Raw genomic sequence first — 15,289 nt, 5'->3', positions numbered from 1 at the left:
AAGACTACTGTTGGAAATGGCAAATGTAAATTATATAATTTAATTTTCATTTTACTTTTGCACCAGACTTTGCACGTATGGGTAATGGAAAATGTAAATTTAAATACAGAAATACAATGCCATTTTGAATATTGCGTTGCCATTTTGAATATTGCATTGCCATTTTGCATATTGCATTTTAAATTGAATTTCGCTACATATGCTTCCATATATCACAAACTGTGTTTCAACATTTGAAATTAAACAAAGCAGTTTGAGTGATATCTTACAGATTTTAATAGACCATTTATAATACCATGCTGAAATTAACAGAAGCAAAAACATGCTGTTTGCGTGCATGTATCTTTAAATGCAAATGAGCTGCTGCTCCCCGCCCCCTTTTACAGAATAGGGCTGCAAATTTGCAGCTTGCCTCACATACTCTGTCAAAACAAAACATGTATTTGGTTTTGATTATCATGCGGCGAGTGTCACTAAACTAAGTTATTTTTCTCATCTTTCGCATATGGACACATAATTATGTTCAGCTGCATTCAAAAACAATATAAAAGTGAATTTTGCATTATAGATCCCCTTTAAGTGATTAGTATTTGTCTGTTTTTATCTTCAGAACAAAATATTCTGTCTGGGCCAATAAGCATTGTCATGATTCAAACACCGTCATGCTCAGAACCGAGTGTCTATGAGAAAACATGGCAGATTTCAAATTCCATTCAGGGAGTCCTGCGCCAGCCAAGCAACTGCCATTGATATTACTGCAAATACTAACAGATTTCTCAAGCTATTTTTGACCTCCTCGGTGAGGACCACCCTCATGTACAATAAATGTTTTTTTTTTTTTTAAGGCCACTGAAATCCTTCTAAACATAGCTGTCAGAAACACTTTTCGTTTCTTTAGGTGTAAACCTGTGATGGTCTGTCTCAGTAACACGTTTGTTATTATCCACAAGCTCTGCTTATACAGGCTGCAGTGTACATTTCCCACGAGTGCACACACTGAATTTTTGATGTTGCAATCAAAGCTTGAATCTGTTCTAGCAGCTTCTATGGGACAATTGAAATCGTATGGACGAAAATGTATCGAATCTGGCTTGAGTTTTGGGCAGTTCTCTATGTTTTCAGGATTTATCTGATGGCTTAAAACCTCTTTGATGCTTCATCTAAACCTGTTTTCCGTAAAGAATATTTCTCACATCTGTTTCCATCCTAAAGATGAAAAAGGGAAGAACTAAACTCTTTCATTGACATAATGGTACAGATTACACCAGCACTCCAAATAAAACATCCAAAGAAGGCTTTGTCGCATATGCGATTTATCTTTCCAATTAATCCACGGTGTGGAGCTCCATTTCTTCCCTCATTAAAGTTATCCGACCGATTTGGAAGCCAGTTTTAGTCATGGGTGAAGTTTGTTACGGTGTTATGTGCTAGATTTCACTGGAACTAATGCCCTGGGAGACAATGAAAGATTTTAGTCCCTGTTAATCGCGTGATCCAGCATCCAAAATCTGTTTTGCAGTGGAACAGCACAGCCTGTTGACTCACTGTAGTGTCATCAATTACACTCAGGGATGGACTGCGAATAAAAAACAGACCGGGAACACAAACTATTGCTTAAATTCTCAGGGCCCGGGACAAAATATAGTATGGACGGGCCCTCAATGGCTACACTACACCTCGTCACAGTGACAACAGCCCTGTTACCAAGTTCAGTGGTTCTTTAGTTGACAACTCAGATTTTTTTTTTAAGTTATATTTTTGAGCCTTTTTATGCCTTTATTTGACAGGACAGTTTGAGAGCAGACAGGAAAGCATTGGGTGGAGACATGGGACTGGCAAATGACTTTGATAGGGGAATATTGATGCCGACAGACAACTCAGATTTGAATAGGGATCCAATAAAGTACAACTTTAACATTGTACAAAAGTACATAAATCCCAACCTTTAAATCCTCTTAAAACCGACAAAAGCGCATGAATGCTGCCAGATAGAGAACGCTGTGGATCGGCTACTGTGGCTTAAATGGCCTGATGATGTTTGACCTTTTCTCCCATTAAAATCTTTACATATTTACTTTGTATCTAAATTCAGTGTCTACGGACAAGCCCGCTGATCTACTGGCCTGCGGGGGAAACGCACCAGTGCTCCTTATAGATAGCCCATCAGTGATTACATTACAAGAGACAGCAAAGCATAAATATTTTACCAATTCAAGTTCACAGAGGCAAAGGTTAATTCACGAGAGGCCCAGAGCTAACCCAGCAGGATTTGTTTGTGCAAAACGCAGCCCATCGTCTACTGGCCTGCTCCTAAATCATTTACAATTGCAAGAGGAATAAGGTTAAAGAGGGGAACATCTGGTACGGCCAAAATAACCCATGCTTTCAGGTAATGGCTAATGAAATTGTGCTTTATTTAACATTTCATCCTGCTGTCATGCTCAGTGGCTAAATGTTTACGAGAGCACGTATGGGATGATAAAAGAAGTTCAGAAAAGCCCCCACACTCGCTCACCTGTGCTGTGTTACTTTACATTATCCAGGATGCCCTGAAGGTGTAGCTCACCTCTTTGAAGTAAACCCCGACAGCTGGTATTTGTCAAGATGAATGTCCACTTTGAATGTCCTTTTAGTTAGACAGCATTCAAGGAAAGGAAATGCTAAATGGTTCGGTAGGGACGCAGATCTAATGCGGCTAACTCCAGCTGGGGGCAATTCTGAATCATAAACACCCCACCGCTGAATGTTCCCGGCAGCTCCTGGCTCGCTGTCTGGGCTGGATTACATACTGTCATAGATATATAGGAAAGTCTGTACAGATTCGTATGTGGACTATATACGTAAATGCAATCAGGAAGATGAATGGGTTGTCTTTACATTGAATCTGGCTGACATATCAGAGAATTAAAAAAAAAAATGATTTCCAGGCCTGGAAAACGCCAAGGAAATGAATCAAACCCTAAATGTGAATTGTGTTGTTTGAGCACTACTTGGAATTGTTAAAAGTTTTCCCGAACACTGCCCTCTTCTGCAACTGGTCAGACAAACAGATCCCACCCACAACTCACGCGGAATGCCATTGGCTGGGCAAATATTGCTGTCACAACTTGTTCGGACGCTAAAAAGCACCCCCAGTGCCAAAGTTTACACATCAACCCACAGTTCCAGAAGTACCGTTAAGAAAAAAATACTTATTATAGAAATAATATAATAATACTTTGGTGTTAACTGAATGTAATGTTCTTGGACACTTAGCATGTTAATTGCAATTAAATAAGTGTGTTATAGCTTAAATTAACTGTAGAGGGATTTTTTTGACCCACTTAAGTAGACTACTGTGTACATTTCTGTATGTGTAAGTGTACAACCATTTATATATAATGTGTATAAGCATTTGTGAAATTTGTATGTTATGACATTGGAATTTAGTACATTTAACATATATTAACTTTAAATGTAATACTGAATAACACTACAGTTAAAATTACAATCAGTACTTAACACGTGCTTTAGTGTGTTTGTAAGTGTACTTTAAAGCGCAACAAAAACATTAAGACATAATGTACTTTAAAGTAAAGCTTTTAATTTAACATTATTACAAAGTGCACTTAGTGTTAAGAAGCAGTAATATATTATATAACCTTTTATTTCGTACTGTTATCTGCAAGTTATCTGCATTTTTTAAACATACCCTTTTAGGTAACACTTTAGTAAAGAACCAATTCTCAATATTAACTAGTTGCTTATTAGCATGCCTATTATTAACATATTAGCTGTTTATTAGTTCTTATAAAGCACATATTCTGCATGACCATATTTTACATCCCTAATCCTACCCAATACCTAAACTTAACAACTACTTTACTAAATATTAATAAACAGCAAATTAGGAGTTTATTAAGGAAAAGGTTTTGTTAATAGTGAGAATTGAACCTTAAAATAAAGTGTGACCCACTTTTAAAATTTGAAGTGCCCATTTAATACAAGCAAGCTTCCTTTTCACAAGGGTTGGATTGCTTATAAATACAATAATTCACCAGCTAGATGCTGCTTATTATTGTACTTGTTCAGCATAAAACTTAACACTGCAAACCACAGTCAGTCTGTACTTTGAACAATTATTTATTATAGTGAAAATCCAATTTTATTTTATTTTTTAAATCCTTACATAATAATGAAATGACTTCAGAGATCGTGTAAAAGTCATGACAATTCATTGTGTTGGAACCCTGAGCATGCCCTCGAGTCTGTTATTCACCATTTCTTTATTTTTTTTGAATACTTCAAATCACCTTATGATTTATCATCTCATGCCATGCGAGTAATGCTGATACCTAATAAATGCAGCCCCTGGTCTCAGCAGTTGCATTTTCCCCCCGTGAGAGAGAGGCCAGACCCTCTCACGGCACACCAGCATCTTATTGAGGAAGAGCTTCCTTAAACCTCTCTATTGTAAGCACCTGGGCCAGGAAGAATGGCTCTTTCACAAGTAAATTGCGGCCCGGCTTTACAGAGAGATTTTATAACAGAGCACAGTTGACATTGGCAAGAGTGGCACGGCCGGCCATTGAAAAGCATGAGCTGCCTCAGTCACAGGAGATCAATCACAACAGCGTATATCCCCGAAGCTGTAGATTTCCGCTGGGGAGGGGAGCCAAGGGCAGTAAAATAAGCAGCGTGTGGTTAGTCTCATTGTAGAGCCGAGAATCCCAGCGGGTCCCATACTTCCCTTGGAGCTGTCAGTCTAAAGCTAACAAAACACGTCTAACGTCTTCAGCCTGCGTCTTCCCTCCCCCTCACAGGCAGGGATGCTGCTGCCATGGTAACAGCTGAGTCATCACGCGCCCTTCGAAGCGATGCTCTCCTTTCTCTGCTCGGAAGCGCATATGCACTCTGATCACCACAGGTGCCATCTGGGAACAGCACCGGGCTGGCAGATCGTGCTAGCCGGATGGGTAACGTTTCTACTGCGGTCAAGCACTGCCTGAGCTATGAGACTTTCTTGCGGGATTATCCTTGGTTTCCACGGCTCCTGTGGGAAGAGAAGGTGGGGGTCTGTTTTTGCATGTGCAAGATTTATACATGGCTCTAGGAAATACAGCAACGCAGAGAGAAAAGCAGTCGCGTAAAGGAATAGCTCACCTCGTAATGAAAGTTTAAATAAATGACCCTTACGTTACCCTCAACCAGTTATTTTCTTTCTTCTGTGAGACTCAGAGTTGATGACATTATATGCAATATTTGTGACTGAAAAAAAACAAACATGATCCACTCTTCACCTCCACCAGAGCTCTCAAATCTTGTTTTAAATTTGTGTTTAATTACAAAATGCTGATTTTCAACAAGCCACACCAGGTTTTACGTTATTTATGCCAAATGGCATTGTTTTCCATTTGAAAACATGCAAATGAGATTTGAGACCTATGGCAAACTGAAGAACTGGTCACACTTTATTATTTTAAGGTCCAATTCTCACTATTAACAAACCATTAATTATGACCTTTGCCTTAATTAACTCCTAATTTGCTGCATATTAATAGTTAGTAAGGTAGTTGTTACAGTAAGTTTAGGTATTGGCTAGAATTAGGGATGCAGAATATGGTCATGTAGAACAAATGCTTTATAAGCACAAAAAAAAGCCAATATGTTAATAATAGGCATGCTAATAAGCAACTAGTTAATAGTGAGCATTGGTCCTTAAAGTGTTAAATTAAGAATTTAATTCAGTTATGACAGGGTGGCAGGCCTATACCCTGCCGTATTCTATGCTATATGGTACAGACCTATAGTCACATAGAACGTTCATATGGGATTGAAACTACACTGAAAAAAGCTACTGTAGGCCTATTACTTTCTCTCAAATTGTAATGATGGCTTGGTTCGAACTTTGTTTTTATTTAATATTAATCAGAAATGTAATCAAAATTAAAAATGATGTAATATATAACATCATTTGTTTACATAATTTTAAAATCATTAAATGACATTATTTTAAAGTTATTTTTAATTACATATTCTTGATACGGTTCCCTGACAGGATTAGTGAGCAAAAGCACATACTGTCTGCCTCTTGAGTAAAGCAGCAAAAACATCCTCTTTTATATGTACTCAGCCTAAGCAAAAGCTCCACTCTTCAACAAAATGGGAATTGAAATGGTTTGACATCATCGTAATTGAACACTAATTTTCACATATTGATCGGTTCAAATTCGCTCTACATGATAGCAGATTGAAGCAAAGAAATCAAGTTCAGCAGAGAAACAATTGAGTGTTTACTGTACCATACCATAGATTTTCTTTAGACACAAGACAAAATTGTATTTAGTGTAGGTGAATATAATAATGTTTTGGCTATTAGTAACAAAATTTCACAGTAAACGAAAAGCTAAAATAGCTATAATATGAAATCGAATTTTCACCTAAGAAACAATTTTCAGTCAATGTTTCATTTAGTTTTCTTACTATAAATAAAGGAATATTCTCTTTGAAAGGTTTTAATGTTCATTGTGATATATTTTAAAAAATGCATGATCTTTTCAATCATGTATTAACTAACCGACTAAATAGATAGATAAATTTAAATATTTGTTTCTTTTACTTTGTTCTGTGTGTTATTTGCTTTTTAGCCAAAGTGAACAAAACAGGTTTAAACTAGAAAAACTGATTGTTGATTAGACCAATATAGAAATGCACTTTAAATACAGTAAACGACACGGTTGTTTCACTTCCCAACTTTGGCTTAACCTCTTGAAAATTCCACTCAAAGATAGGGGCCAGAAATGTTTAAAAAATACAGAGACAGCAAAAGTGTTTTGGTCTAATTTATTTCGTTGATAAGAAAATAATGCTTTAATGGATATTTCTAGTGGGGCCTGTATTTCTGGTTTGAGAGGCGAGTTTGATTTATGAGTGAATTTAATAGGCTGTCCTAACTGCAGGCCTGGGGTGATAACGGGACAAACCGCAACGGTTCTCCTCCACCTACATAGCGCACACGGTCAGAAACTGCTTAAAAAGAAGTTTGTTATCATTCCTTTCACACATCCATTCCCTCCCTCCATGACAGCACAATTAAATCAAACTTAGCTCTAAAGAAACTAGTCTGTGCAGTTGCTCACAGCGAGGGTTTCCATATCAAGAGGCTGGGGTTTTATAGCCATTCAAATCTTCTATAAACACAGCATTGGCCCTTGGTAATACAACTCCCGAATTCAAAGCTTTAGCTTTGGTTTTACCATTGAAAGAGAGGAAATGCTCATTTCCAAAGCACATTATGTCATAAATGACCTGGCAAGGATCTGAAGAGCAGATTCAAAACATGACGTTGTACGCACCATTTGACAGGAAGCACCAGACAGAGGATGTGTCTTAATCCACCTTTCAGATTTTCCGTACAGCTCTGTGAAATTGTTATATGGTTCTTCCTTCCTCATTGTTTTTCAATTTACAGTGCTCTGAACTGCCTAAGCTTCCACTTTGTGTCAAAATTGTGGAGGTCGGACCGAGAGATGGACTTCAGAACGAGAAGGTAGAGATTTCACAATTCTAAAGTGCTTGAAGCATTGTGGCTCGAAGTGGTTAAGCATGTTTTTGATTAGTATTCTGCTTTTAAATTTAAGGAGAAAAACACCATCATAACAAACTCAAAGGCATAAATACAACAAGTGGCTGAGGCATAAAGAAAACCACAGCTGGTACACATTTGTGTTCAGTAATGACATTGGTGAGCACAAAACATATAGGATGCATACCAATAATGTTGTATTTGGACACATTTTTAGCATGATTTAGTCAACAAATGTGCAAGCAAGCAAGATTAAATGCAATGGTTGCTTCAAAATATATTTTTTAGGGTATGGTTTAGTGTAGGTTGTTCTTCTTTTTTTTCAAATGCAATCGAGTGTTAACTTTTTAGCATCACTCAACGGTCATTTCTTTTGCAAACGGCTGGGATGTGTAGGCGACACCAACTGTGATGCATTCAGCATCTGTTACATTTTAGCACCACTCACTGAAACGTATTATAATTTTGCAAAAATGTGGCCACAGGCACATTTTTCCAACAAGCCTTTTAGCAGATACTGTCCTGTTGTATATATTCACAGGAAAACTATTCATTTGGTGATGGTGGCAAATAAATTATTCATCTCAATAGCACAGGCTCACAGACGTACACGCTCCCTGGATGTGTTCATAGAAACCTAAGACTTTTGCGTCATTGTGTTCCTGCAGGAAATAGTGCCGACAGAGGTCAAAATCCAGCTGATAGACATGCTCTCTCAGACTGGGCTGCCCGTCATCGAAGCCACTAGCTTTGTGTCTTCAAAGTGGGTAGCACAGGTAATAAGGTGCGCTTGTTATCCTCGAGAGCATGTTGGCTGATATCCTGTGGCTTTTCTGTCAACACAAAACCACTGCATTTGGTATTCACATCCAAAAACTGCATTTGCGCAAAACCCGTTGGGATAAAGCTTGAGTATGAACACTTGTTGGTTTGTTTTTTGGTTTTTCAGATGGCAGACCACACTGCAGTGTTGAGAGGGATTAAAAGGTCTCCTGACGTTAGATACCCTGTTCTGACTCCCAATATTCAGGGCTTCCAGGCAGCTGTAAGTAAATATTTGCATCATTTATATTTATTTACAAGTGACATTTGCAATTTACCTTCCATGCCAGGCCAATGATGTTTTTCTTGTATAATAAACCACTTTATTTATGCATGTGCTTTGCCTACGCATTCACTGCCCCTTTGCTTTATATAAGAGCGCAATTTTTACATCTTGCACCGTTTATTTGTAAATGTTTAGCCCATATCTGTTAATTGCTTTCCCTGCTAATCATGCGAGTTGTGCTCACAAGCCAACATCTACTGTATAAGCACAAACTTGATTAAATGTTTCCTGTTAAAGGTTGCAGCAGGAGCTACTGAAGTGGCAGTGTTTGGTTCCGCCTCAGAGACTTTTAGCAGGAAGAACATCAACTGCTCCATAGAGGAGAGTTTGCAGAGGTTCGAGCAGGTCATCTCTGCAGCCAAACGGGAAGGCGTACCAGTGCGCGGGTGCGTTCCACCGACACCAGCTTTCTTCTATGTGTTTTCTTTGAGATTTAGGCCATTGCTCATTTTGTGCACAAGTATCGAAAGGAAATCAAGTCAACGTCAGGTAGCTGTATGGTTCATTTACAGCCTTGCTTGGGATGAACCATGAGAGGCCTAATACATAATTATCTGATTTGGGGGGAATATCTGTGCCAAAATGTGTCAATCAGAGCATTCTCATTGAGAGTTGAAAGCATAATCAAAGTGTCCAGAATTTTTATTGAATTAAAGTGCAAGCGACGTGTCACATTTTGCATGGTGGACTTTCCATTTTTGCAGAAATAAAGTTCTCTCCAGATTTCTGCCCATTAGCTGCCATCTCTGTACCACAGTCCCCTGTGCTGAGTCACTGCTTAACTAGGACAGGAGCAAACATTTATGTTTATACAAGCAGTCTCTGGGATCCATCTTTAGTGTGACATTGAGCAGGAAGAATATCAACTTGGAAATGATTGCAGCCTGACGGGAAGCTATGGCTATGTGCCATAGACCCAGTATTCATATCAAGTTATAGGCCAGTGTTCATTATGTGCACTTTCACACTTCAACACTAATTTTGAATGAGAATCTGACCAGCAATCTGCCAATGATGCAGAAACCAGCTGATTGTGCTGCAGATTATAGTTACTCAAAGGGTTGTTGTTGTTGCAAAGCAGATAAAGGTCTGGTAAAGGGATGGTTGTAGGCAAGACAGTAACCTCATATTCAGGATTAGGGCTGACTTAACGTAACAGCCAACAGTATCGGCCCCCCCCCCAAGGAGGAACTTTGAGAATGATATGTGACCTTGGACCACAAAACCAGTCATAAGGGTCAATTTTTAGAAAATTACGATTTACACACCATCTGAAAGCTGAATAAATAAGCTTTCCATTGATGTATGGTTTGTTAGGATAAGACAATATTTGGCAATTCAAACTATTTGAAAATCTGGAATCTGAGGGTGCAAAAAAATCTAAATATTGAGAAAATCACCTTTAAAGTTGTCCAAATGAAGTCCTTAGCAATGCATATTACTAATCAAAAAGATTTTATATATTTACGGTAGAAAATTTACAAAATATCTTCATGGAACATGATCTTTTCTTAATATCCTAATGATTTTTGGCATAAAAGAAAAATCGATAATTTTGACCTATAAAATATATTGTTGGCTATTGCTACAAATATAACCCAGCGACTTAAGACTGGTTTTGTGGTCCAGGGTCACATATTGTTTTCAAAATTGGCAGAGCTTTTTGCTGAATTCTGCAAGTGTGGAATTCATGTGTCCATAGTTAATCAAAGGGTCATACTGGATCAAGGTCTGAAGTAGTTACTAGATAGTTGTAGGTTTGACCCTCGCTGATGTTTTTGAATGTTCTGCAATGCTGATTGTTATGACTTCCCTGCAAAATCAGAAGAATTATTATTGGTAGCAGAATGTTTAATAAAATAAGCTGAAATAAAATAATTAAGAAAAAAAAATCAAGGTTTACCTCTGAGCTGCCAACATAATAATACCACTGAGACAGACATTTGATCCAGGTGATTGTCCCTACTGAGCTCGAACTTCAGGACTATAGTTTTCAGAAGCCATTCGTTATATAAGCAAGCTCCAAGACTGATCTCTGGTTTAACCAAAAGGTCAGTGGTTTCTTTTATTGTACTTACACTTTTTTGGACTGTTCTCTTTTGAGGTTTTGAGCTGGGGCACCAGAGCAGCATGAAATTATTCCAGAATTAATGAGTAAATAAGTCAAGTTCCAGATATGCATGCAGTGTGGCGCGTTGTATCAGTTACAAGTACAAGTCCAGATGTGTCCAGAGTTTTTAGGCTGTGCTCTTTACTGAATAAGAAGCAAAAAAACAATAGAGAGCAGTCACTTCACTCTGACGAACTCATTCTGGCAAATGTGACTCAACGCCTAACGTTCAAGAAGAGACTCCACAGAAATTCTGGTAGCACACAGCAGTATTGTCTGACGACCACAAGCCCAAGAGGAACATTTTCAACTTTTCACTTGTTTGTTCACTGTTTCTAGCAGAACATGTTTCCTTCACATATGGAAAGCACATATGGTTTATACGTCGCTCTCTAGCACCGTTTCTCATTCCCACTGTCAACACTATTGGTACTATTTGTCACAACCGTTTGACACTGACCATATGTTTCGCCTGCTGCTGAACATTTTGTTTTATTCTGTGATAGATGTAATCCGTTGTTCTGGCCACTGTGGACCGTTCTGCTTGTGGTTGCAGTAAAACAGCACTTGGCATTATTTCACCTATGTTGCATGACTGTTGGTACTATAAGCTCAAAGCTATATATCCTCCAGCATGGGCTGAGCTTTACGTCTCATAGCTCTTTCACTTCTTTCCAGGTACGTTTCCTGTGCTCTCGGCTGTCCGTATGAGGGACAAGTAAAACCATCACAAGTCACAAAGGTATTGTAATAGCAGCGTCGTTCAATCCGAACAGCATTGTTCAGTGTATAACGGCCCGAAGCAAGATGGGCCTTCCAGTATGTGATAAATCTGAGTGTTGAGCGCTCTGCATATTTTTTCTTCCCACAATTTTGGTAGTCCCACAAGGCCCTTATTACGATGTTTGCTAAAAAAAACCCGCATGACGCTGTAACACGCCAGTGCTTTTCTAACGCTCAGAATGAGCTCTCTGTGTGCACTCCTTCATCTTGTTTATATTTCCAGGGGGGATAGTGTTTTCATGGCTTTCCTCTGTTCTGGCCCAGGTGGCAAAGCGGTTGTTTGAGCTGGGCTGTTATGAGGTATCCCTGGGGGACACCATTGGCGTGGGCACCGCGGGCTCCATGGCCGAGATGCTGAGTGATGTGTTGACAGAGGTGCCCGTCAGCGCACTGGCGGTGCACTGCCACGACACTTACGGTCAGGCTCTGCCCAACATACTCATTGCTCTGCAGGTGAGTCACAATCAACAGGTATATGCATGAGGGTTTGGGAGAAGGGGATATTATAACAAACCATCATATATGTCAGCTGTAGTGCCATCTATCACAATAAAGCATCATGTGTGCAAAGAGAAAACTATATCGGGCTTTAGGACTAAAATATAGTCCATGAAATAAATGCAAACATATCCTGCTAATCGAGGTCTTTTCACCCATTGCTGCATCCTGAACACACCGTGAAACACATTTTTATAAATGTTTCGCTTAGCTTTTATTTTTAATGTTTCTTTATGAAGACATGCTGAATATGAAAATCGTATTACTTGTGTGCATCTTTAACAGTGCTTATGAAAACTAAAAAAAATATGTTGAGAACTTATGAAAGCGAATCTGTTATAACTCATGCATAAAAATGACATGGCACATGCCTATGAGCTAACAACAACAGTTACCAAAGTGAGTCGTCCAAAACTTCAGACGTGTACTTTGGAGGATTTTTGTCTTTAATGACTACTCCTACAATGTTCTGGAATGTTCCAGAAAGCACTAGAATCATTCTAGAAACTTCTAGAATGTTCCCATTCTTGAAAAAGTTAAATATATTTGCTACAGATACAGATACAGACATTGGCTCTGCTTCACACCCCTACAAAGTGACTTACATTGCATTCAAGGTACACATTTACACTTTACAGCATTGCTATTTACATTTTACGCTTTGCAATCTTATCATTGCAAAGGGCCCTACAATTATCTAATAAAACATCTGATTTAATAACACAGGGATTTGAAGGCAACTCTGTTGCCCCCTGTGTACTGAATTTGTTAGTGGCACAGTAATGCAAGGATCACAAAATAAGTATGTGACATGCAATGCGCTGGTAAAACATTTACATCTGCCTTTGTGTATATTTCTAGTTTTAAGTCACAACTATTTAAAAGAACTCATTACGGCAGAGCACATAAATCAAGTGGCAAAATTCTCAGAGAAACAGAGTAATAAAGAAACATGAAGCAGAAGTATACAGTGTCTCACCACCTTACCTCACATACACACACAGGCCTCCAGGGAAGGCAACGAAAACTACTGAGACACCCTCCAAAACCCCCTGGAGTATCAGCAATTTAACTTTTTTTTTGTACTTTCACCTAAACAGCACAGAACAACAACAACAGATACCACCCCAAATACGCTTACACAAAACTGCCAGGCACATTTGAATGTGACGACTAAACGCTTTTATGAAACAATGCCTGCCTGTGGTTTAATTTTCGCGAACCTTAAACCACAGAGCGCGGCCGCAATTCAGAAATAACACTGGCATGGCTTTATCAGCTCTCCAGGGCCCTTTGTGAGCTCTTTCTCAGTTTGTCTTACCTCGCAGAACGCCGCTGCTCTTTGGGGGCTGGGTGGGTCAGCAGATGTGAAGGGCTGGACACAAAGGCTTACCTATTAGATGTCTGTTTCATATGACAGTGGCTTGGCTCTTGACAAAGCGCACGAGATGGAGGCTGGAGCGGGGCCCTCAGGGGCTCCAACTCATCTGTCGCTAGGGCCGTTGAACTCTGTGACAATGCTGCGCTTAAAGGGCAAGGGGAAAATTATCCTTTCATCACTCGCTACTAAACAGAGGGAGACTGGGGAAAAGGAAAACCCCGCGCTCTAGTATATTCCATTCTCGGCTCCCACCCCTTTTTAGCCCTGTCTGTCTGTTTATCCGTCTCTTTCCAGCTGTAACAGTGTAACTCTAACTGCGGTCGGTGCGCCACAGAAATGGCCATGAATTTCTCAGATTTTTTCCCCTCTGTGAATTGTGTGACATGACAGGGGGACCTTTTTCAAAAGACAGAAAATGAACAAAGATACCTCACCAACTGAAAACAATGAGCAAAGTTCACATACCTGAAGTACTCAGAAACCAACACTTTATTAACTTCATCATTGTTAACTCTGTCTGTTTGTTTGTTTGTTTGTACAGCATATATATATATATATATATATATATATGTATATGTGTGTGTCTGGTTTTAATGTGATAGCAAATTTTTGCTCTTTCTAGTTTGTCATCTATTAAAAATGGACAATTATTCTGTGTACTAAACTCCTGAAACATTGGTGTCTTTTTTAAACATTGGTGTCTCTTTATATGATATGAGATAGTTTTCTCAAAATAAGTAAAATGCTCATGAAGTGACTCAGAGCAATTCTAGAGATTATGTTTTTGTGTTCATGTACTCATATATAGAGAGAGAGAGAGAGAGAGAGAGAGGGGCTGCAAACACCGTGAGCTTCAGCAGGCCTATGTGTAGTTTTTTTTGTAGTACATCACTACAATAACTTTATAGAAAAATCCTAATACTTAACATGAGTCATGTTTTTTCCTTACAAAAATTAACTATGCTTTTATTAGTAAAAGTACGTTTTTTTTGGCAAATGGATTACCATTTTTATTTATTTTTACTACAAATTCCATGGTTAAACTATGGTTAGTGTAGCAAAAACCATGGTTAATTTGTGGTTACCATGGGTTGACAATAGTAACCATTGTCTTTGGATTTATAGTAAAAAAATCATTATTTTTTTTCATGGGTGTTGTGTTGTTGCTAAATTAGCCTACTACTGTAACATTACAATAGATAATAATGATGTCCTTTAAACAGTATTTTGAGTGATGACTGATTAGCAATGGGCTGCTGCTGCTTAACTAAGTAAACAAAGACAAAACTACAATAGCATATTTACAGATGAAACTGACCTGCACTTGAAACCCTGAACAGTAGTGTTGCTTCTCTGCTCCAGCTGTGCACTTCCACAGTCCTCTCCATTCTCTCTCTCGCATTGATTAATTACTCTGATCCAAACCGTTTGGCGGAGGCGCGGAGAGCATTGCCACGACTAACCGATTCATGATTTAGTAGAGATTTAATTATCGAATGGCTAATTCGGAAATAATCGCTTTAGTACATTCGGCAGGTAATTATACAATAATAATATTAAAATAGCGGGCCAAATTGGCTGCCAGGCCACCGGGAATTGTCCCGGTTCTCCCGATGGTCAGTCCGCCCCTGATTTCCACAGAGACACGCAGAACGTGCAGGATAGTCTTTTCGCGGCTTAATGCTCATAGACACTAGTCCAAATCGCGTTTTGATTCAAGTGTACTGACCTACTTTTGATTTATTCGTCCAAAATGTGGCATATTCCGTCCGCGTTAGGCTATAGGAATTCCGTTTTTATGACTGGATCCTACGAACCAGTCTGTGTTTTCCGCATCGCGGAAAT

The 15,289-nt window shown here is 38.9% G+C and overlaps 1 protein-coding gene across 2 annotated transcripts in view; it reads left to right on the top strand.

Moving 5' to 3' along the window:
• The first annotated feature begins 4,890 nt into the window (after positions 1-4,890).
• hmgcll1 (3-hydroxymethyl-3-methylglutaryl-CoA lyase like 1) overlaps positions 4,891-15,289 on the top strand; it is a 22,738-nt gene continuing 12,339 nt past the window's right edge. Inside the window, exons 1-7 of one of the 2 annotated variants that reach the window (XM_016477151.1) lie at positions 4,891-5,047; positions 7,451-7,528; positions 8,233-8,340; positions 8,514-8,609; positions 8,910-9,058; positions 11,461-11,524; positions 11,830-12,018. In XM_016477151.1, coding sequence (XP_016332637.1) covers positions 4,952-5,047; positions 7,451-7,528; positions 8,233-8,340; positions 8,514-8,609; positions 8,910-9,058; positions 11,461-11,524; positions 11,830-12,018 — 780 coding nt within the window. In that variant the 5' untranslated portion in view covers positions 4,891-4,951. Of the gene's footprint in view, positions 5,048-7,450; positions 7,529-8,232; positions 8,341-8,513; positions 8,614-8,909; positions 9,059-11,460; positions 11,525-11,829; positions 12,019-15,289 lie in introns of both variants that reach the window. The other variant, XM_016477152.1, reaches the window with a different exon arrangement.

The sequence above is a fragment of the Sinocyclocheilus anshuiensis genome, unplaced genomic scaffold, assembly GCF_001515605.1.
Source record: "Sinocyclocheilus anshuiensis isolate Anshui unplaced genomic scaffold, SAMN03320099.WGS_v1.1 scaffold1540, whole genome shotgun sequence".
Classification (NCBI taxonomy): domain Eukaryota; kingdom Metazoa; phylum Chordata; class Actinopteri; order Cypriniformes; family Cyprinidae; genus Sinocyclocheilus; species Sinocyclocheilus anshuiensis.
This window is presented reverse-complemented; position numbering and strand designations above follow the sequence as displayed.